We start from the raw sequence: 21,138 nt of genomic DNA, 5'->3' as shown, positions 1-21,138 counted from the left end.
TTGCCCCAGGAAGGGAGTGGGTCTGGGTGGGGGCAACCTGGGCTACTATTTCAAGAGCTGTACAGAGACGACCAAGCCTTCATTCTTTTTTAATATATATTTTTATTGATCTCAGAGAGGTAGGGAGAGAGAGAGAAACATCAATGATGAGACTGAGTCACGGATCGGCTGCCTCCTGCACGCCCCCTACTGGGGATCGAGCCCGCAACCCAGGAATGTGCCCTGGCCGGAATCGAACCCGGGACCCTTCGGTCCGCAGGCCGCCACTCTAGCCACTGAACCACACCGGCCAGGGCCAGCCTTCTTTCTTGGGAGTCTGTTTACTTTCAGATAAAAGGAGTTCCCATGGGCCCGCACCCCCCACAAATCTCTAGTTTGATTTTCATAATTAAACTTTGGAAGAAAGATGAACAACCTGAACGGGGAGCGTGATGGATCGGTCCAGGCTCCCGTTCTGGGTTTAAGCAGCCTCGGAGGGTTACCTGGGAAACCACGCGGATGCCTGAGCGCGCGCGCCCACGGGTGCACCCACAAACACCCCTTGACCATCTGAGGTCTCCTCCCCCACGGGGCCTGGTGCGTGTGGTCCACGTTGATTTAGCAAACGCGTCATTTGCCATAAACCCCATAGGATGCAATTGCTCAACCAGGGGCCCCACGGCCCCGCGCAAGCCCGCAATTTGGCCAAAGGGTAAACAAGATTGTTCTGTGCAAACAGAATGGGGCTGGGGCGGCAGCCGCGTACTGTAAACACAGGCCCTTTCTCCAAGTCCTGCCGCTGGTCCTTTTGTCGGCAGAAGAGGAAGGTACCCGTCAAGGCTGAGCCGGGCTGGCCCAGTGCTTGGCTTTCCCGGGGGGACGGGTGGGGGCCACTTCAAGACATTTATTCATTCCCCAGATTGGGCCATAGTTTCGCTCCCCGAGGGTCCTTCTAGGAGTTTCTGACACAGACTGTGCTGAGCTGCAGACACATGATCGCAGGCAGCTTCCCCTAGCAGGGCCCCAGGCCTGGGGGACTGGGGAGCTTGTGAAATGTATTTAGAAGAGGGGAGGGGCACCAGGGGAAGGGGAAGGGGTCATAGCGCACCTCCCGCTCTGCCCTGAAGTGCCTCCCGACGGAGAGCGAGCGGCTCATGTAATTCCATCTCCGGCCCTGGATGCCGAGAGGCCCAGCCCCCCTTCTTTTGTGTCCAGGCCCAGACCAGGGGCCCCCCTCTTCTCCTGGAAGCGAAAGCGTGGTCCCCTGGGCTGTAAAAGCAGCCATGGGGGGTGGGGGTATCCAGGTGACTGCCCTGGAGAAGAAGAGAACCCCGAAACCATTGCTGGTGTGGGGGCTTCATTTTCCTTTTTTTTTTTTTGGTGAATCCTCACCGGCGGATATTTTTCCCATTGATTTTGAGAGAGAGTGGAAGAGAGAGGGAGAGACAGAGAGAGACATCGATGTGAGAGAAACACATCGACGGGTTGCCTCCTGCACGCGCCCCGACCAGGGCCTGGCCCCGGCCCGGGAGGAGCCTGCCACCGAGGTACGTGCCCTGGGCCGGAATCGAACCCGGGACCCTTCCGTCTGCAGGCCCGACACGCTCTGTCCACTGAGCAACACCGGCCAGGGCTGGGGCAGGGACGTCTCAGCACTTCTTAGCAGCAAGCCGTTCGTGGGAGAACTCGGTGTCTCTTCCGGGTCCGCAGAGGAGGGCTGTGGCGGCAGGTGGAGGGGGCAGCCCGCAGGCCTGGGCCAGCCAGGTCCGGGCGACGCTGCTTCTTCCGCGGGCGGGCGCTACCTCCTCTTGCGCCCACAGGCCTCCAGCCGGCCCAGCTCCTCGTAGGCCTGGAAGAAGACGTCAAACTCCCGGGTGCCCCAGCCCCGCCACACGGCCAGGCACCACTCGCTGCTTTCGTCCTCGAAGCCACACACGACGGTGTCCTTGGCCACCACGGCCGCATCCACCAGAGCCCTGCGGGGAGGGGGCGGGGTCTGAGAACACCCACCGGGGTGCCCACGAGGTCAGGCCGGGCCCCTCGCCCTGTACCGTCTCGGGAGGTCAGAGCGTGGCCTAGGGGGGCACCGGGGCACGCCAGCTGGGCGCCCCCCCCCCGCCATGTGTTTCAGTGCCCTGCTTCTCCCTGGGGGTGCAGCCTGTGGGCAGAGGCCTACCCATCGAAAGATGCGCAAGGCCAGCCCGTGTAGCTCAATGGTTGAGCACTGACCTGTGAACCAGGAGGTCACGGTTCGATTCCTGGTCAGGGCACATGCCCGGATTGTGGGCTCGATCCCCAGTAGGGGGCGTGCGGGAGGCAGCCGATCCATGATTCTCTCTCATCATGGATGTTTCTATCTCTCTTTCCCTCTCCCTTCCTCTCTGAAATCCATAAAAATATACTCAAAAAATAAATAAATAAAAAGACAAGCCAAGGGCAATCAGTTCAGGGTCCCAGGGATTGTCTGTAAGGGACCGACTCCTGCGAAGGATCCCGATCCCATCAGAGCAGCTGTGTTTCGTGATGGGTCTCAGACCCCAAACGGCCCTGAAAACACCACCTACTCCAACTCCTGCTCGCCAAGGGCCCAGGACGGATTTGGGCCTGAGCTCAACGGCCCTGCTTCGTCAGGATTCTTTTCCCGAAGCTCTCCCTGTCCACGTGCTTAGGGAACGCAGGGCCGTGGATTAGGCCAACACCCCGCACCAGGTCCTAACCATACGCACTATTTTTGGTGAATCCTCCCCCGAGGCTATTTTTCCATTGATTGTTTAGAGAGAGTGGGATGGAAGGGAGCGGGAGACACACAGAGAGAGAAACATTGATGTGAGAGAGATGCACTGATAGATTGCCTCCCGCATGGGCCCCGCCCAGGCCAGGGCCTCGGATTGAGCCCGCCACCGAGGCACGTGCCCTTGACCGGAATTGAACTCGGGACCCTCCAGTCCGCAGGCCGATGCTCTATCCACTGAGCCACACCGGCCAGGGCGGTGGGAGTAATGCTAATTTGGGGAGGACAGGAGGGCAGACGGATGGCCACTGTGCAGGGACGGGGCAGAGGGCCTGGATCCCCCCCCACCCCCCCGCCCCGGCCCCAGCCTGGGGAGCGAGAGCCGTCCCGCCTTACCCCCTTGACGTCAGCTCTCGGGCTTTCAAGACGGCAATGACTCGGCCCCGCTGGGCGCCCGCGTCCCGCTCCAGGCCGATGACGATAACATCTCCTCCGCGCCTGCGAAACCAGAACCCGCGAGGGGAAGCGCTTTGTCCGGGGCCGACTCGCCAGGGGAAGTGGAGCTGGCAGGGCGCGCAGGGCAACAAACGAGGGGTTTCTGCTAATGGAATGAGTGGCACAGGGGGCACCGGAGCGGGGCCGGCAGGCACTTTCCCAGCAGGAAACCCGATCGCACTTGACCGTGGTGCCCTCAGCTAGCACAGCCCTTCTCGGCTGGCTCTGCCAATGAGATCGCTCCAGCCCGGCCGGTGTGGCTCAGTGGTTGAGCATCGACCTATGAACTAGGAGGTCACGGTTCGATTCCCGGTCAGGGCACATGCCCGGGATTGTGGGCTCCATCCCCAGTAGGGGGCGTGCAGGAGGCAGCCGGTCCATCATTCTCTCTCACCTCATCATTGATGTTTCTCTCTCCCCTCTCTGAAATCAATAATAAAAAAAAAAATTAAAAAAACCTACCACAATACAGCTACTGCCCTGACTGGTTTACTCAGTGGTTAGAGCGTTGGCCCTCAGACCGAAGGGTACTGGGTTCAATTCCAGTCAAGGGCACATGCCCAGGTTGCAGGCTCCATCCCCAGTAGGGGGCCAGCAGGAGGCAGCCAATCCATGATTCTCTCTCATCATTGATGTTTCTAACTGTCTCTCCCTCTCTTCTCTCTCAGAAATAAATAAAAACATTAAAAAAAATAAAAAGAGATTGGCCGGGCTGGCGTGGCTCAGTGGTTGATCATCGACCTATGAACCAGGAGGTCACAGTTCGATTCCCGGTCAGGGCACATGCCCGGGATTGTGGGCTCGATCCCCAGGAGGGGGCGTGCAGGAGGCAGCCGATCTATAATTCTCTCTCATCATTGATATCTCTCTCCCTCTTCCTCTCTGAAATCAATAAAAGTATGTTTTAAAACAGATTGCTCCCAATTTCAGAACAGGGGGCGCAGCTCCAATGGATGGCCACAGTGTCCCCAAGCTCTGTCACTCCGCCCCCAAAGTCAGAGCGGGAGACGGGCACCCCCAAGCTCGCACCCCCCGCCGCGGGGAGACCTACCTGGGCACCCAGATGACGTCCCTCACAGCCAGGACCTTCACGGCCTGCAGGTGCTGGCTGAACGCCTCGCCGTCCACGGGGCTCAGCTCCTGCTCGGACCTGTCGGAACCGGCCGTGGGCTCGAGCAGCCGGTCCGAGCCCTCCCCGTCGGTGGAGAAGAGGATGCTGGAGGAACTGTCTGGGGACAGGGGGGCCCGCCGCGGGGGGGACGAGGAGTACGACGACATGGAGCAGTAGTCGGTCAGTGAGTCCTGGTGCGTCAGGATCTGCGTGCCCAGCTCCTTGCTGTACATGATGCTCACGTCGGCGATGGAGTCCGCCTCGGGCTCCTGCCGGCTGGCCCCGGGGCCGTCCGGCGGCTCCAGGCCCGAGGGGCGCACGGGAAACACGTCCCTCCCGGGGTTCGGGTCCCCGCAGAAGTAGCGGGCGCACAGCTGGTAGGTGGCCGAGTGGTACATGACCAAGAGGTTGGCCCTGTCGTCCAGGCACCAGACCACCTCCTCGCCCCCGCAGTCCGAGCTGCACACGAGCGAGGTGACCGCCGACGGGGCCGCGTAGGGCTCCAGCCGCCGGCTGATGTCCAGGCTGGCGCAGTCGATGACCAACAGGCCCGGCCCGTTGCTGTACCAGACCTCGGACCCGCTGTTCACCACCTCCATGGCCGTCACGGGGTAGGGGTTCTGCCGCATGTCCTCGTCCGGGATGCTGAACTTGGACCTGTTGGCCGTGTGCGAGCACAGGTAGGAGCAGCTGTCCTCAGGGGCACCCCGCGCCGCGGGGAACGCTGCCACCAGCCCGTCTGCCAGGCCTGCCAGCACCAGGAAGGAATTCTGCGGGGAGAACAGGGAAAAGGGTCTTGAAAAGGCAGGGGTGCCTGGCCGGCAGGGCTCAGGGGTTGAGCGTCAACCTATGAGCCGGAAGGTCAGGGTTCGAATCCCAGTCAGGGCACATGCCTGGGTTGTGAGCTCGATCCCCAGTAGGGGGCATGCAGGAGGCGGCTGATTCAGGATTCTCATCATTGATGTTTCTCTCTCTCTCTCTCTCCCTCTCCCTTCCTCTCTGAAATCAATAAAAATATATTAAAAAACAAACAAACAAGAAAAAGAAGGTGAAGATGAACAACAAAAAGAATGTCTATGGCCCTAACCGGTTTGGCTCAGCGGGTAGAGCGTCGGCCTGCGGACTGAAAGGTACCAGGTTCGATTCCGGTCAAGGGCATGTACCTTGGTTGCGGGCACATCCCCAGTAGGGGGTGTGCAGGAGGCAGCTGATCATATTTCTCTCTCATCGATGTTTCTAACTCTCTATCCCTCTCCCTTCCTCTCTGTAAAAAGATCAATAAAATATATTAAAAAAACAAACAAAAAGGATGCCTATCGAAATCCTCACAGGGTTTTAGGACAGGTAGCAGCCCAGGCAAACAGGAGCTGTGTCTCTACTGAGCCCCGGCACAGGCCCCAGCCAGGGCAGCGAGCGCCAGGCCGGCTGGGTGTGAGTGCGTGCAAGAATGCAGGGGTCAGCCGTCCCGTCCGCGGCCTCCGAGGGCAGGTACCCGGGCAGGGAGGCTCCGCACAGAGCCAGCTTTATTCCCTCTGGTCGTGCGGGCGGTGGTGCCCTGGCTCGGGGGCTCCGGCCGGCCGTGGCCTTAAATGATGCTTTGTGTCCTATTCTCCGGCACTTGGGGCCCGAGCTGCCTCTGCCTCGCCCGTGGGGCCACCGTCATAAATGACTCTAAGGCTGAGTTCAGACTTTTTTTTTTAAAGAAATGAACCTATGTCGGGTGGAGGGCAGAGAGCATAATATATTTCGGGACCCTCGGAAAGTACGAATAAGTTCATGCTCACCCAGCGCCATGGCCTGGAGCTCTGGGTCCCTAATGCCCAGAGATCCTTTTCACAGTCTCTTTTTACGCCCATTTTACAGATGGGAAAACTGACATTGGATTATGACCGCCAACACGGTTTTTTTCCTTCTTTTTAAGAGACAGTGGAAGAGCCCCTTCAGGGCACAGGCCTGGGTTGCGGACTCGATCCCAGGAGGGGGCGTGCAGGAGGCAGCCGATCCATGATTCTCTCTCATCATTGAGGTTTCTCCCTCTCTCTCTCTCTCTCCCTCCCTTTCTCTCTGAAATCAATAAAAAAAAAATAAATATATATATATATATATATATCTAGGGGGGAAATGGGAGATATCTGTAATACTGTCAACAATAAAAAATGTAACTAAATAAAAAAATAAAAACAGGAAACTTAAAAGTAAATAAATATCCTATATAATAAAAGCCTACTACGCAAAGTGTCCGACCGTTCATTCGACCATTCGCTATGACACGCACTGACCACCAGGGGGTAGATCCTCCAACCGGTAGGTTAACTTGCTGCTGGGGTCTGGCTGATAGGGACTGGGCGAGACAGGCCGGACATGCCCTGGAGCCCTCCCTCGGTCCCTCCCCGGCCCCGACTGTGCACCAGTGTGGCCCCTGGGCCTGGCCTGTGCCCTCTCACAATCCGGGTCCCCTCGGGGGATGTCGGAGATCCGGTTTCGGCCTGATCCCCGCAGGCCAGGCCGAGGGACCCCACCGGTGCATGAATCCATGCACTGGGCCTCTAGTATATGTACTAGTATAAAAACATTTTGCCAAAATCCAGGGCTGTGGTATGTGCATGGACAGCTGTCCACTGAGCCCTTAGTCTTAACTGGTCACGTGGGTTTTCCCCGAAAGGAAGGGCCCTGAGGACAGCCCAGGGCTCCTGGGTTAAAGGCTGACAGTGATGGGGCTTGTTCGCCCAGGAGGGTGTGGCTATGCACCCCCCCCCCATCCCCTATCCCCGCCCCCAAAAGAACGGGCAGGGAGAGTCAGACCCTGTGCACTCACCTTCCCCCGCCCACACCTCACCTTCTTCAACACAGGCACCGCCAGGAAGCAGGTGACCATGGCCGGCGTGTCCAAGGCCCGCTGCGGCGTGTTTAAGGGGCACATGCCCTTGAGGCTGTAGATGTAGATCTTCTGGTCCTGCAGAGGCAGACGGGAGGCGTGAGACCCGGCGGACGCGGGCCGGACGTCCCTACGGGGCCCGCTCTGCCTCGGAAACCCTCCGGGCCTGAGAGAGGAAACGTCTAAAGGCTCTCTGGTTGCTTGTTGTCACATCTCTGTCCTTCGAAGAAACTTGGAAAACGACAGGGTCGTCTAAAGAAGAAAAGTGAAATTGCCCATCATCTGCTCCCCAGAGAAAAACACGGATGGGGTCTGAGGCACCGACGTTCTTTCTTTCCTTTTTTAAAATATATTTTTATAGATTTCAGAGAGGAAGGGAGAGAGAGAGAGAGAAACATCCATGATGAGAGAGAATCATGGATCGGCTGCCTCCTGCATGCCCCCTACTGGGGATCGAGCCTGCAGCCCGGGCCTGTGCCCTGACTGGGAATGGAACTGTGACCTCCTGGTTCCTAGGTCGACGCTCAATTACTGAGCCTGCTGGGCCCAGTGTCCTGTATTTAGAGGTGGTAGATCTGGCTCCCGGGGTTGCCTGCCTGACGAGAGCCCTGCGTGGGGTGGGGGATCGGAGAGGTGGGGGTGGAGGGGTGGGGGGTACCTCGGTGGCCGTCCACAGAGAGTTCTGGACTTTGATCTGGCAGCTGAGCCTCATGCCCGGGCAGCCCATCCTCTGCACTTCCAGGAGGCCCTTCTCCATGTTCACCACCGTGTAGTTCCTGCAAGGGGCGGCGATGGCGTGGTCAGCTCCGCGGGGCCGGGGGCTGCCCCCCTCATCCCGGCCTGGCCTGTGGCAACCGGGGAGGAGGAGAATCGGCGATGGGCGGAACCAGACCTCCTGGTTCACGGGTTGATGCTCAACCACTGAGCCACACCGGCTGGGCTTCTTTGCTTCTCTTAATCACAGACCTGTATGTGCATGTCTATATGTGTGAGCTCAGCTTTCTTTATTTTTTTAAAAATATGCTTTTAAAAAATACATATTTTTATTAATTTCAGAGAGGAAGGGAGAGGGAGAGAAACATCCATCATTGATCAGCTGCCTCCTGCACGCCTCCTACTGGGGATCAAGCCCGCAACCCAGGCGTGTGCCCTTGACCGGAATCGAACCCGGGACCCTTCAGTCCACAGGCCGACACTCTATCCACTGAGCAAAACCAGCTAGGGCTAAAATACGTTTTTATTGATTTTTTTTAAAGAGAGAGACAGAGGGAGAGAGAGAGAGAAACATTGATCGGCCACCTCCCGCCCTCTCGCATGCCCCAACCAAGGATGGAGCCCAAAACCTGGGCATGTACCCTGACCGGGAATCAAACCGGCGACCGTTTGGTTCATGGGATGCTGCTCAACCAACTGAGCCACACCGGCCGGGGCAGTTTTCTCTCCTGAGGCGTCTCCCTCAGGCTCCCAAGCCATCATGCACTAACCATCTCTCACCGTGGTCACCCCCGACTGCCCCCCGATGCCACGGTCGCCCCCCCCTCTGACACCAGCAGGGTGTGGCAAGCATCAAGGCCTTACCTGGACTCCTCCTTGCCGTCCCAGAACACCACCGTGTACTCCTGGCTCTGGGACGAGAAGAAGGCGGTCTGCTTCCCACAGGGCAGCTGGTACATGAAGGTTGCGAAGGTCGGGTCCTTCATCTGGCTCACCACGGACAGGGCCAGCGGTCGCTGAGGGAGAGAGGCCGCCATGGCCGTGAGCGGGGTCACTGAACAACCAGACGGGTGCCCATTCTGCCCAGGAAGCCAACCGTCTTGAACCAGGAAGGAAGGAGTGCAATCTACTCATTCAAGGCTCAACTGAGCCCTGGCTGGTTCGGCTCAGTGGATAGATAGAGCATTGGCCTGCGGACTGAAGCATCCCAGGTTCGATTCTGGTCAAGGGCACTTGCCCGGGTTACAGGGCGAGCAGGAGGCAGCCGATCGATGATTCTCTCTCATGAGTGATGTTCCTATCTCTCTCTCCATCTCTCTTCCTTTCTAAAATCAATTAAAAAAAAAACCACAAGACTCAACTGAAACAAGAGAACAAAACAGACACCAGAAGCAGACCCTCCGACAATTAGAACTCCCGTGACCAGGTTAGTCTAACCTCTGATAGTAAACCCCCTAATCCTAGGAGTGCGGAATCATTGAATCTTGTAAAGAAATGTTCTCAGACCTCATTTACTGCCAACACTTTACACTCGCACTTTCTAAAGCGATCCGTGTGGTTAAAACTTGAAACCACTGGCCTATTCTGAAAACAACTCGCTTTATTGACTATCTAGTCATGAAATATTATTATTGATGTCAGAGAGGAAGGGAGAGGGAGAGACAGAAACATCAAGGATGGGAGAGAATCATGGATCGGCTGCCTCCTGCACGCCCCCTACTGGGGATCGAGCCTGCAACCCGGGCATGTGCCCTGACCACTGAGCCACACCAAACAGACAGCCACTGGCTTTAAAAAGACAATGAGGCTCCTGTTTTTCTTGAGCAAACCTGCTTGCTCCCCGTTACACTCCAAAGAGCCACCTACATCCCCTGCTCCTGCACGGGGACCACCTCGTCATCCAGGGGCGGACACGCTTTACCCGCATGAGGATGCTACACAGACGCTGGAGAGGAAAAGCAAGCTCACTGGTCCTGAGAGTGACACACACCCCACAGCACTGATCAGAACGTCTGAGGAGCAAGAAAGACCTCTTTCTAGAAGAGGTGAGCAGCGGGGAGTGGCCCTGTGGGTTCTGAGCCCTTCGGGGCAGTCGTCCACGGGGCCCCAGGAGACCCACAGCCTCCATCCACCACAGCGGCCGGAGGTGCTGGGCGCCAGGCCCTGTGCCCCGGGTACCTTCTCGGGCTTCGTGTCCCAGCACTCCATCATGAGCGCCTGCAGCCGATGGAACTGCACCTCCTCCGGCTGCCCCAGCACCGGGCGGATGCCCTTGGACAGCTTCTTGGCGATCTGCAGCTGGTGGTGGCCGAGCGCGGGCCGCTGTCCCGACAGCAGCTCGTAGAGCACCATCCCGTAGGAGAACATGTCTACCTGGCGGGGGGGCAGGTGGGTCAGGTCCCCCCCTGGGCCCAGCCGCTCTCACGAGCTGGCCCTCAGGTGGACGGAGAAGGGAGGTACCTTTAGGCAAGGAGATCAGGGGCCCTGTGCAAAGGGAGGCACTCACCCATCCATCCACCCATCATCCACCTCTCCGCACCTGTCCAAACGTATGACGAACCACCTGACCATCCATCCTTCTGTCCCTTTATCCATCCACCTTCCAGTCCGTCCATCTGTACTTCCTTCCTTCCACCCACCTACATCGCCCATTCCTCATCCATTTTTCTATCCATCCTCCAGCCTACTCATCCATCCATCCATCCATCCATCCATCATCCATCTCTCCATCCACCTGCCCACCCATCCATCATCCGTCCACCCATCATCATCCATCTCTATATATCCATCCACCCACGCATCATCCATCTGTCCATCCATTCATCCACCCACCCATCATCCATCTCTATATCTATCCATCCACCCGCCCACCCATCCATCATCCATTATCCATCCAACCATCCATCATCCATCTCTACATCTATTCAACCACCCGCCCACCCATCCATCCATCCACCTGCCCACCCATCCCTCATCCATCACTATATCTATGCATCCACCTGCCCACCCATCCATCATCCACCCACCCACGCCTCCATCCATCATCCATCCAACCATCCATCATCCATCTGTCCATCTATCTATCACTCATCTGTCCATCCATCCATCCATGCATCCATGGCTTGCCTGACATGGGCCCGGGGTCCTGAGCTGGGTACCTTCTCATCGTACACGATGCGCGGCCTGATCTCCGGGGCCTGGTAGCCGGGTGTGCCCTCCACGCCCAGGGCGCCCTCATGGAAGGACTGCCTGGAGATGCCGTAGTCCGACAGCTTGATGTTCACGTGCTCCTTGACGTCCAGGGACCAGACCAGGATGTTGTCCGACTTCAGGTCACAGAAGATGATGTTCTTCTTGTGCAGGTAGGCCAGGCCCGCGGCGATCTGGTAGGCCGTCTTCTGGGTGAGCATGTGGCCCAGGGGCATGAACGAAGAATCTTTGCAAAGAAAGACACATCAGACGATCATCAGCACGACTGTCCTCCTTTCTTTTTCATTTATTCATTTTAAAAGTATATTTTTAATTGCTTTCAGAGAGGAAGGGGGAGAGAGAGAGAGACAGAGAGAGAGAAACATCAATGAGGAGAGAGAATCATGGACTGGCTGCCTCCTGCACTGGGGATCGAGCCTGAAACCTGGGCATGTGCCCTTGACCGGGAATTGAACCGTGACCTCCTGGTTCATAGATTGACCAGGAGACACACCAGCTGAGCCACACCAGCCGGGCCAGCACCCCTCCCTCCGCCTTCCCCCCATGGAAGGTTCCGGGAGCGGCGGGCACCTTTGGCGTTCTCGGACAGCACGGTGTTGAGGCTGCCCAGCGGGGCGAGCTCCAGGGCGAAGCAGAGCGGGTGGATGCTGATGCCGATCAGGGACACGATGCAGGGGTGCTGCAGGGCGTGCAGCATGCTGGCCTCCTGCCGGAACTCCGAGAAGTTCTTCATGGCGTCCGTGGCGCGCAGGTGCCTCAGCATGGTGTCTGCAGGGGGCGGCGCGGCGTCAGTTCACACGCATTTTATTCAAAAGAAAATATTATTTTTAAAAAAATTGATTTCAGAGAGGAAGGGAGAGGGAGAGACAGAAACATCAAGGATGAGAGAGAATCATGGATCGGCTGCCTCCTGCACGCCCCCTACTGGGGACGGAGCCCGCGACCTGGGCATGTGCCCTGACCGGGGATCGAACCGTGACCTCTTGGTTCATAGGTAGACGCTCAACCACTGAGCCACACTGGCTGGGCTATATGCTTTTTAGAATCTTTGATCTCTCTCTCTCTCTCTCTCTCTCTCTCTCTCTCTCTCTCTCTCTCTCTCTCATCCCCATTTTAAGAAACTCTCCCTGACTCTGAGAGCTCGGTCAACGGTCCCTTCGTTTTTCTGGGCAGAAAGTCGCATGCTCATCACAAAGTTACAACTTCGTCTCTTCCTCTCGGACCCGCGTTCTTTGTATTGTTCGACGGCCCTAATTTTTCTACCAAGAGGGCCAGTGACTACTAGGATCAGCAAGGTGACCATGGCGAGCCAGGGGCAGTGGTCCAGGTGACCCTCAGCTGCCCGGTGGCAAGAGGCTCCCAGTGCCCGCGCTGGGTGTTAAGCGGAGGAGCACACGTCTGAACAGAAATGACACAGCCTGGCCTGCATGGTTCCATTCCCGGTCAGGGCACCGGCCCGGGTTGCGGGCTCCACCCACAGGAGGCAGCCGATCCAGGATTCTCTCTCCTGGTTGATGTTTCTCTCTCTCTGAAATCCATTTTAAAAAGTGTATATGTATTAAAAAAAAAAAAAAAAGAGGAAGAAGAAAAGCAAGGAGGAAGGGCCCTGCTCACCGGCCGGGACGTTAGCGAAGTTCTTGAACTTCTTGATCTGGAAGCGCTTCACCGCCACCGGCCGGCCTTGGTAGCGGGCGCGGTAGATGATGGTGCCGCTGCCGCCCTGGCCCAGGACGCTGCTCTCGTCCTCGCTGTGCTCCAGCTCCCTGTTCTCCAGGAAGAGCCTGCGGGGACATGGGGGCTCCGGTCAGAACAGGCGCCCACTCGCCCGGGCGCTCAGGGGAGGAGGGAGGCGTCTTGCGGGCGGGGTTGGGCCACAGCTGCAGTTCCCAGAGAACATGTGCTGGACCCTGGATCCTGCTCAGACCGGCGGGTTCCGCAACCCCTGGACAAGGACCCCATTTAGGAACCACGCTGCAGCCCTGGCCGGTGTCGCCCAGGGGTTGAGCGTGGACCTAGGAACCAGGAGGTCAGGGTTCGATTCCCGGTCAGGGCACAGGCCTGGGTTGCAGGCTCCATCCCCAGTAGGGGGCGTGCAGGAGGCAGCCGATTCATGATTCTCTCTCATCATGAATGTTTCTCTCTTTCTCTCTCTCTCCCTTTCTCTCCTTTCCTCTCTGAGATCAATAAAAATAATTTTTTTTTAAAATATATTTTATTGATTTTTTACAGAGAGGAAGGGAAAGAGACAGAGAGTTGGAAACATCGATGAGAGAGAAACATTGATCAGCTGCCTCCTGCACATCTCCTACTGGGGATGTGCCCGCAACCCAGGTACATGCCCTTAACCGGAATCGAACCCGGGACCTTTCAGTCCGCAGGCCGACGCTCTATCCACTGAGCCAAACCGGTTTCGGCAATAAAAATAAATTTTTAAAAAATCAATGGAAAAATATCCCTGGGAAAGGATTAACCAAAAAATAAATAAATAACTAAAAGTCCCCTGGGATGGGGCGGGAGGCGGTGGCTGCAGCAGCCGCCAGCAGCCAGGGCGGCGTACCTGGCCGGGAAGTCGGTCATGAACAGCTCGGGCACCAGCTCCTGGAGGGGCACGGGGAGGTCGGGGTGCCTGGGGCAGGCGATGAAGTCCCGCTCGATGGCCGTCAGCACGCAGTCCTCCATGTCGAAGTACTGCACGCCCTCCGCCTTCTCGCCGGGGTCGGCGTGCCGGGCCCAGGAGGTCTCGCAGACCGGGCAGGGCACGTACTGCTCCATGAGGGGGGTCCCGTCGCTCTCTGTGGCCGTCAGGGCTAAATGGGACAGAGTGGGGGGCAGCTCAGAGGATGGCGGCTGCCGGGGCAGCACCTGCAAACCCAGCCTGGTGGGGGGTCTTCCTGGAAGGGGGGGGTCTGTGTGCTCTCGTCAGCCCCCAGATTGTACCTGAAACATGACTATTGCACTTAGGTTCCTCCTTAAAAAATATTTTTATGGATTTCAGAGAGGAAGGGAGAGGGAGAGAGAGAGAGAAACATCCATGAGGAGAGAGAAGCGTGGATCGGCTGCTTCCTGCACGCCCCCTCCTGGGGATCGAGCCTGCAACCTGAGCATGTGCCCTGACTGGGAATCGAACTGAGACCTCCTGGTTCATAGGTCGATGCTCAACCACTGAGCCACACCGGCCGGGCTCACACCTATTCTCTGCTTGCTCAGCCGCCAGCCTTCAGAGGGAAGGGGAGGGCTCCTGGGAGGAGGCAGCCCAGTGTTGCCCCGTGGCCCCCTCCCTGGAGAACACGCCGTGGTTCCGTGTCTGTTCCCGGATCAAAACAAACAGAGGGCCGAACCGTCACTTCAAAGAGTATTTTCCTTGGGCGGACAGTCAAAGGGTTTGAAAAGGGCCGTGTGGGTGGTTGAACTCCTGTGGGATTGGGGGGGTGGAAGGCAGGCAGGGAAGGGGGAGGGGGGACTTTGGTGGGTGTGGCTCCATCGGCGGGATCCCCAGCCCTCGTTGGTGTGGCTCAGTGGATAGAGCGTCGGCCCGTGGACTGCAGGCTCGATTCCGGTCAAGGGCATGTACCTCAGCTGCAGGCTCGATCCTCAGCCCTGGTCGGGTCTTTGTGTGGGAGGCAACCGATCGGTGTGTCTCTCTCACATCGATGTTTCTCTCTCTCTGTCTCTCTCGTTCCACTCTCTCTAAAAATAAATGGAAAAATATGCCTGAATGAAGGTGAACAACAAAAAATACTGGCATATGAGTGAACCCCCACGGTTCAAACCCACTTTGTTCAAGAGGCGCTACACTAACACGAATAAAGACGGGTTCAAGAACTTCCTCTTAGATCCGTTGGCATGGCTCAGGGGTTGAGCGTCGACCTATGAACCAGGAGACCAGAGTTCGATTCCCGGTCAGGTCAGGACGGTTGCGGGCTCGATCCCCAGGAGGGGGCGTGCAGGAGGCAGCCGATCCATGATTCTCTCTCATCATGGATGCTTCTCTCGCCCCCTCTCCCTTCCTCTCTGAAATCATTAAAAAAATATAAAAACAAACAAACGTTCTCTTACCGGGAAACCACTGATCGATCAAGGAGTTGACATGGTCGGTGATGAAGGCCATGGCGGAGAAGTCCCTCACTTCCGACTGGCAGATGATTTTTATTCCTCCGCTCTTCTTCTTTTTCCAGTTCACGTCCGAGGACTCCACGCTGCCGCCAGAGACAAGGAGGAGTCCACTGTAATCGGACCGTGCAGGGCCCTGGGACATCTCTTTGCCCCTGGGGTGAGGACCGACTCCCAGGGGCCCCCAGGCTCCTTGTGTCCGGGCAGGACTATCTGGGGTTGGGGAGGGGAGGGATCCTGCATTTGTGTATTTGTGTGCATGGCCCTGCCTTGTCCCCATACGGCCCCCGACATGGTGACCTGAACAGCCTGAGGGCTTCGCAGCAAGGGACCTGGCCCTCAGGTGCGACCTGGGAACGCTCTTTCTTCTTGGTACCACAGTATTCTCATCGGCCAAGTGGCCACCGTGACCCTGAACTAGAAACATCGCCATGAAAGCAGCAGGCACTGAGAATGAGCCAGATCTGGCCGTTGAAGGAAGTTACCTTCCCCTACTCCCTTCTTTTCTCACTGTAGAACATTTCAAAAAATTCATTATAAATATACTGCTGGCGTGGCTCAGTGGTTGAGTGTTGATCTATGAACCAGGAGGTCACGGTTCGATTCCCGGTCAGGGCACATGCCTGGATTGCAGGCTCCATCCCCAGTGTGAGGCGTGCAGGAGGCAGCCGATCCATGACTCCCTCTCATCATGGATGTTTCTCTCTCTCTCTTCCTCTTCCTCCCACTTTTCTTTGCGAGGAACTTCCTCCAGCAGAGCAGTAAGTTCTTCCTTTATTTAATTTATTTTTTGGTTAATTCTCGCCTGAGGATATTTTTCCATTGATTTATAGAGAGAGTGGACGGGAAGGAGAGAGACACAGAGAGAGGAACATCAATGGGAGAGAGACACACCGATTGGGTGCCTCCCAGACCAGGGCGATCGGATCGATCCCGCAACCGAGGCACGTGCCCTTGAGCGGAATCGAACCCGGGACCCTTCAGTCCTCGGGCCGACGCTCTATCCACTGAGCCACACCGGCCAGGGCGTAAGTGCTTCCTTTAAAACAGTGGCTTCCTGGGCCATTTTTTCCCCCTGATCTAATAAATTCCATGGAACGTCCCCTTTTCCTGGCTGAGGGATGCCGGGGACAGTTGACAAGTGTACGAACGAGAGCACCGGTTATTACCAAAGGCTAGTCCACAGGAGCGGCCACAGGCAGGCGATGCAGAGAGCAAGGCACGTGGGAAAAGCTTGGCGCTCCCACGCCCTACCCGAGTGCGCCATCCTCCCAATGATCCCCAAACCGTGGGCGTCGGGGCACCCTCTCTCTCACAAGCTGCCGTCATGAGCCGCTCTCGGGAGCAGAGCTGGACCCCCGGTGGCCGGTCCCCCTCATCCCCTGGGGGAGGCCCCATCCGGGGACCCACCTGAGGTAGCCCCCGTCGAACGTGACCAGGAGGCCTTCCTGCCAGTAGATGGTCTGGTTCCTCTTCACCCGGAAGGTGCTGCAGCGATTCCTCTGATTCCCGGCAAAGCTGTAGATGGTGACCTTCCGGTGGCGGCTCTTGCTGTTCTTCTTCGTCTCGAACAGCTGCCGGGACGGAGGCAGGCCCGGCGTCAGGACCCCGAGCCCCTCGCCGGGCCCGGGCAGAGCTCCGCAGCCGGCAGCTGGGCCCCATCATGACAACTGATCCCGGTCTCCCGTCCTCCCACCCCGCGCATCCAGCTGCCCAGGGGACGTCTGCGTGATGGGCAGGGGCCTCTGGGCCAGTGACGGCGAACCTTCTGAGCTCGGCGTGGCAGCATTTTGAAAAACCCTAACTTAACTGGTGCCGTGTCACCTAGAGACATTTTTTGATCTTTGCAACCGTAGTAAAACAAAGACATATATTTTTGATATTTATTTTATAGATTTAAATGCCATTTAACAAAGAAAAATCAACGAAAAAAATGAGTTCGCGTGTCACCTCTGACACGCGTGTCATAGGTTCGCCATCACTGCTCTAGGGCATCCTGCGGATACGTGCCCGGGTTGTGGGTTCGAGCGAAGGTCTTCCCCCAGAGGTTGTTCAAGTCTGTCTCTCCCTGATTTTACGAGCAAAAATGTATATGAAGAAATGAGGGAACTACAGCCCGGCAGGCATGGCTCAGTGGTTGAGTGTCAACCTATGAACCAGGAGGTCACGGTTCGATTCCCGATCAGGGCATATGCTTTCTCTCCTGGACTGTGATGCTGGGGAAAGAATGGTTTCTTTTTCTTTTTTTAAAAAAATATTTCTTTATTGATTTCAGAGAGGGAGGAAGAGGGAAAGGGAGACAGAAACATCCATGATGAGAGCAAATCACGGATCGGCTGCCTCCTGCACGCCCCCTACTGGGGATCGAGCCCGCCACCCGGGCCTGTGCGCTGACACTGAACCGTGACCTCCTGGTTCATAGGTTGACGCTCAACCACCGAGCCACGCCGGCCGGGCAGGAAAACGGTTTTTGGTCAAACCCTTCCAGCCAAGGGTATCTCTCTCCCGTGAGGGCCCGGCGGCAGGTGCCTTACCTGCATCCTCCCCTCCCCCGCCCCACGGAGAAACCCGCCGCTACCTGGAGGTCCATCTCTGCCAAGCTGATCAGCATCCGCGCTATGAACCTTTGCCAGAAGCCGACGGGCACGAAGCTCATCTTGAACACCCTCTGGATGGTGTTGGCCGTGGGGTACCGCATGCTGTGGGTGTCCAGGCCGGGCTTGGATGGGAGCAGGTGCGGCAGGAGGTAGCTGAAACGCACCGAAGGGCTCTGTGAGCCGTCGAAGGGTCCCGGGTTCGATTCCTGGTCAAGGCTCGATCCCTGGCCCTGGTCCGGGCACGTGCGGGAGGCAACCCGTCGACATGTCTCTCTCACATCGATGTTTCTCTCCCTTTCTGTCTCTCCCCCTCCCTTCCACCCTCTCTAAAAATGAGAAAAGCATCCCATTACTATAAATAAATAAAAATCCCCCAAATAAATAAATAAATAAATAAATAAATAAATGGCACTGTGAACCCTCAGTTCTGTGGCAGGGCCCTAACCCCGGTAGAAAGGGGCCTTCTTTCTAAGGCCTTGGAATTTTATTTTTAGAAAGAGAGCAGTTTCCATGTGAGGAATAAGTGCTCCAATGTCCCCCCAGTGGCTGGTGTGGCTCAGTGGTTGCGCATCGACCCAGGAACCAGGAGGTCACAGTTTGATTCCCAGTCAGGGTACCGTGCCCGTGCTGTGTGCTACGATCCCCAGTAGGAGGCGTTCAGGAGGCAGCCGATCCATGATTCTCTCTCATCATTGATGTTTCTCTCTCCCTTCCTCTCTAAAATCAATAGAAAAACCCCACACAAACCTATATGTTTTTAAAAGAACACATGCTCCAAGAGAACATGAGGATGGGCACCGTGAATGGATCTAGCGAGGTCGCCAAGACAGAGGCGAGACCAAGGCTGGCAAAAGACCCGAAACCATCTGTGGTCCTAAACGCGCCAGACAGAGCCCATCGCCGCCGTGACGGGGCTGCCCTGCACCTGGGGCCGGGACGGGGGAACCACTCACAATGAACTTGGGACGCGGCCGAGGAATAACAAACACAGCCGCACGGGTCCGAGGACAATGCCCATGCTGGGGTCAGAGCGTCTGCTGGCTCTCCCCGCTGTTTATTGCTCTTGGCGAATGGAGACGGCGCGGCCGCCTTTAAAGCCAGAGGAGGCTGTTTGTGCAAAAGAGGGGCGTTGGGGTGCCCGCGCTCTCGCTCTGCAGAAAAGCGCTGCATCACGGAGTCGCTCACTCAGCTGTTCTTGGCCGTGTGTCGCATGCAAACAGCTGGAAGTGGGACCCCCCCCCCCCCCGCCCCGCCCCCCGGTGGCTGTGAGGGGCAGGCTCCAGCTGAGCCTTGGGCGTGTCTCTCTCTCTCTCTCTTTCTTTCTTTTTTTAAATGCAATCTTCAGATTCACATACATTTGTCAATTGCTTTATTTTTTAACATTTACTTTTATATATATGTATTTCTTTTTCTTTCTTTCTTTTTATTATTTTCACATATATTTAAAAGTTTTTATTGAGCCCTAGCCAGTTTGGCTCAGTAGACAGAGGGCTGGTCTGCAGACTGAAGGGTCCCAGGTTTGATTCCAGTCAAGGGCACATGCCTGGGTTGCAGGCTCCTCCCCAGCCCAGGCCCTGGTCAGGCACGGCATGAGCAAGAGGCAACCCATGGATGTGTTTCTCTCACATCAATATTTCTCTCTGTCTTTCCCTTTATTTATTTGGGGGATATTTTTATTTCCCTCTCTCTTCTACTCTCTCTAAAAATCAATGGAAAAATATCCTCGGGTGAGGATTAAATTATTGATTTCAGAGCAAGGAAGGGAGAAGGAGAAAGAAAGAAACATCAATGATGAGAGAGAATCATGGATCGGCTGCCTCCTGCATGCCCCCTAATGGGGGATCAGGCCCACAACCCAGGCATGTGCCCTGGCTGCAGACCAAAGGGTCCCGGGTTCGATTCCGGTCAAGGGCACGTACCTCGATGGCAGGCTCCTCCCGGCCTGGGCCCTGGTTGTGGCCCATGCAGGAGGCAGCCCATCGATGTGTCTCTCTCACATGGATGTTTCTCTCTGTCTCTCCCTGTCCCTTCCACTCTCTCTAAAAATCAATGAAAAAATGGACTCACAACAACAAAAGACGACACCCGTGCATGGAAAGAAACAGCCAGCCGAACGGGCTGGAGGTCACCACGGCCCATCTCTGGGGAAACCCGGTTGGAGGCCCCAACGGCCTCGGCCCCGGACTCCTCCCCTCCCCGGGAGCCGCCCGCACAGCCCGGCCTGCGGACGCACCTGTCGTTGGCCACGGGCAGGGCGATCTCGAACTTGGCCAGGAACTGGAAGTACTGCTCCTCTGTCTGCTGTGTGAAGCCGGTCCCCACCAGCAGCAGGCGCAGGTCCTCCGCCCGGATCACCCCGTTCTTGGCCACGGAGCGGGAGCCTTTGATGCTGAAGATGCGCTGCAGGCACTCGGACAGCCAGATGGGGTCCAGGAAGTAGAGGTTCCGCAGGCCGTGGCTGGTGTCTGGGAAGTGCAGCAGCGCGCCGGTTTCGATGAGGAAGCTGATGGCTGCGCACAGTAGGGGGAGAGGGGGAGGCATCAGACAGAGCGCAGAGGGGACTCGGGGGTGACCGACTGTCAGGGGGGCCGGGACAGACGTTCCTCCGAGGAAGCAGCCAACACGTGGGCCCTTCCGGTCGGTGGGCCACCCCGTGACAGCTGCCTATACGCTGAAACGATTGATTCCTGTTCTTCCCAGATTCTGTCTTTTTTAAATTTTAATTTATTTCTATTGATTTCAGAGAGGAAAGGAGAGGGAGAGAGACATAGAAACATCAATGATGAGAGAGAATCATGGGCCGGCTGCCTCCTGCACGCCTCCTACTGGGGATCGAGCCTGCAACCCGGGCATGTGCCCTGACCGGGAATCGAACCCGGGACCTTTCAGTCTACGGGCTTATGCTCTATCCACTGAGGCACACCGGCCAGGGCCGGATTCCATCTTTGCAAATTTGTGTGTTCATGAAAATTGATTGGTGGTCTGGCCGGTGTGGCTCAGTGGTTGAGCATCCACCTATGAAACAGGAGGTCATGGGCCAATTCCCAGTCAGGGCACATGCTTGGGTTGCGGGCTTGGTCCCCAGTAGGGGACATGCAGGAGGCAGCCGATCCATGATTCTCTCTCATCATTGATGTTTCTCTCTCTCTCCCTTCCTCTGTGTGAAATCAATAGAGACATATTTTTGCCCTGACCGGTTTGGATCAGTGGATAGAGCTTCGGCCTGCAGACTCAAGGGTCCCAGGTTCGATTCCGGTCAAGGGCATGGACCTTGGTTGCAGGCACATCCCCAGTAGGAGGTGTGCAGGAGGCAGCT

At 56.9% G+C, this 21,138-nt stretch overlaps 1 protein-coding gene across 1 annotated transcript in view; it reads right to left on the bottom strand.

Annotated features, from left to right (window-relative positions):
* Nucleotides 1-1,358: 1,358 nt before the first annotated feature.
* Nucleotides 1,359-21,138, bottom strand: part of LRRK1 (leucine rich repeat kinase 1) — a 50,901-nt gene continuing 31,121 nt past the window's right edge. Inside the window, exons 19-33 of the mRNA XM_081114828.1 lie at nucleotides 20,056-20,332; nucleotides 17,804-17,975; nucleotides 16,636-16,799; nucleotides 15,172-15,311; nucleotides 13,673-13,922; nucleotides 12,730-12,896; nucleotides 11,686-11,883; nucleotides 11,064-11,341; nucleotides 10,084-10,278; nucleotides 8,770-8,921; nucleotides 7,850-7,967; nucleotides 7,153-7,269; nucleotides 4,257-5,086; nucleotides 3,107-3,208; nucleotides 1,359-1,955 (exon numbers count right to left, since the gene is read on the bottom strand). Of these exons, the coding sequence (XP_080970954.1) occupies nucleotides 1,778-1,955; nucleotides 3,107-3,208; nucleotides 4,257-5,086; nucleotides 7,153-7,269; nucleotides 7,850-7,967; nucleotides 8,770-8,921; nucleotides 10,084-10,278; nucleotides 11,064-11,341; nucleotides 11,686-11,883; nucleotides 12,730-12,896; nucleotides 13,673-13,922; nucleotides 15,172-15,311; nucleotides 16,636-16,799; nucleotides 17,804-17,975; nucleotides 20,056-20,332 (3,338 nt within the window). The 3' untranslated portion in view covers nucleotides 1,359-1,777. The remainder of the gene's footprint in view (nucleotides 1,956-3,106; nucleotides 3,209-4,256; nucleotides 5,087-7,152; nucleotides 7,270-7,849; nucleotides 7,968-8,769; nucleotides 8,922-10,083; nucleotides 10,279-11,063; nucleotides 11,342-11,685; nucleotides 11,884-12,729; nucleotides 12,897-13,672; nucleotides 13,923-15,171; nucleotides 15,312-16,635; nucleotides 16,800-17,803; nucleotides 17,976-20,055; nucleotides 20,333-21,138) is intronic.

This window comes from Myotis nattereri (assembly GCF_964212035.1).
Source record: "Myotis nattereri genome assembly, chromosome: 21".
Classification (NCBI taxonomy): Eukaryota; Metazoa; Chordata; class Mammalia; order Chiroptera; family Vespertilionidae; genus Myotis; species Myotis nattereri.
This window is presented reverse-complemented; position numbering and strand designations above follow the sequence as displayed.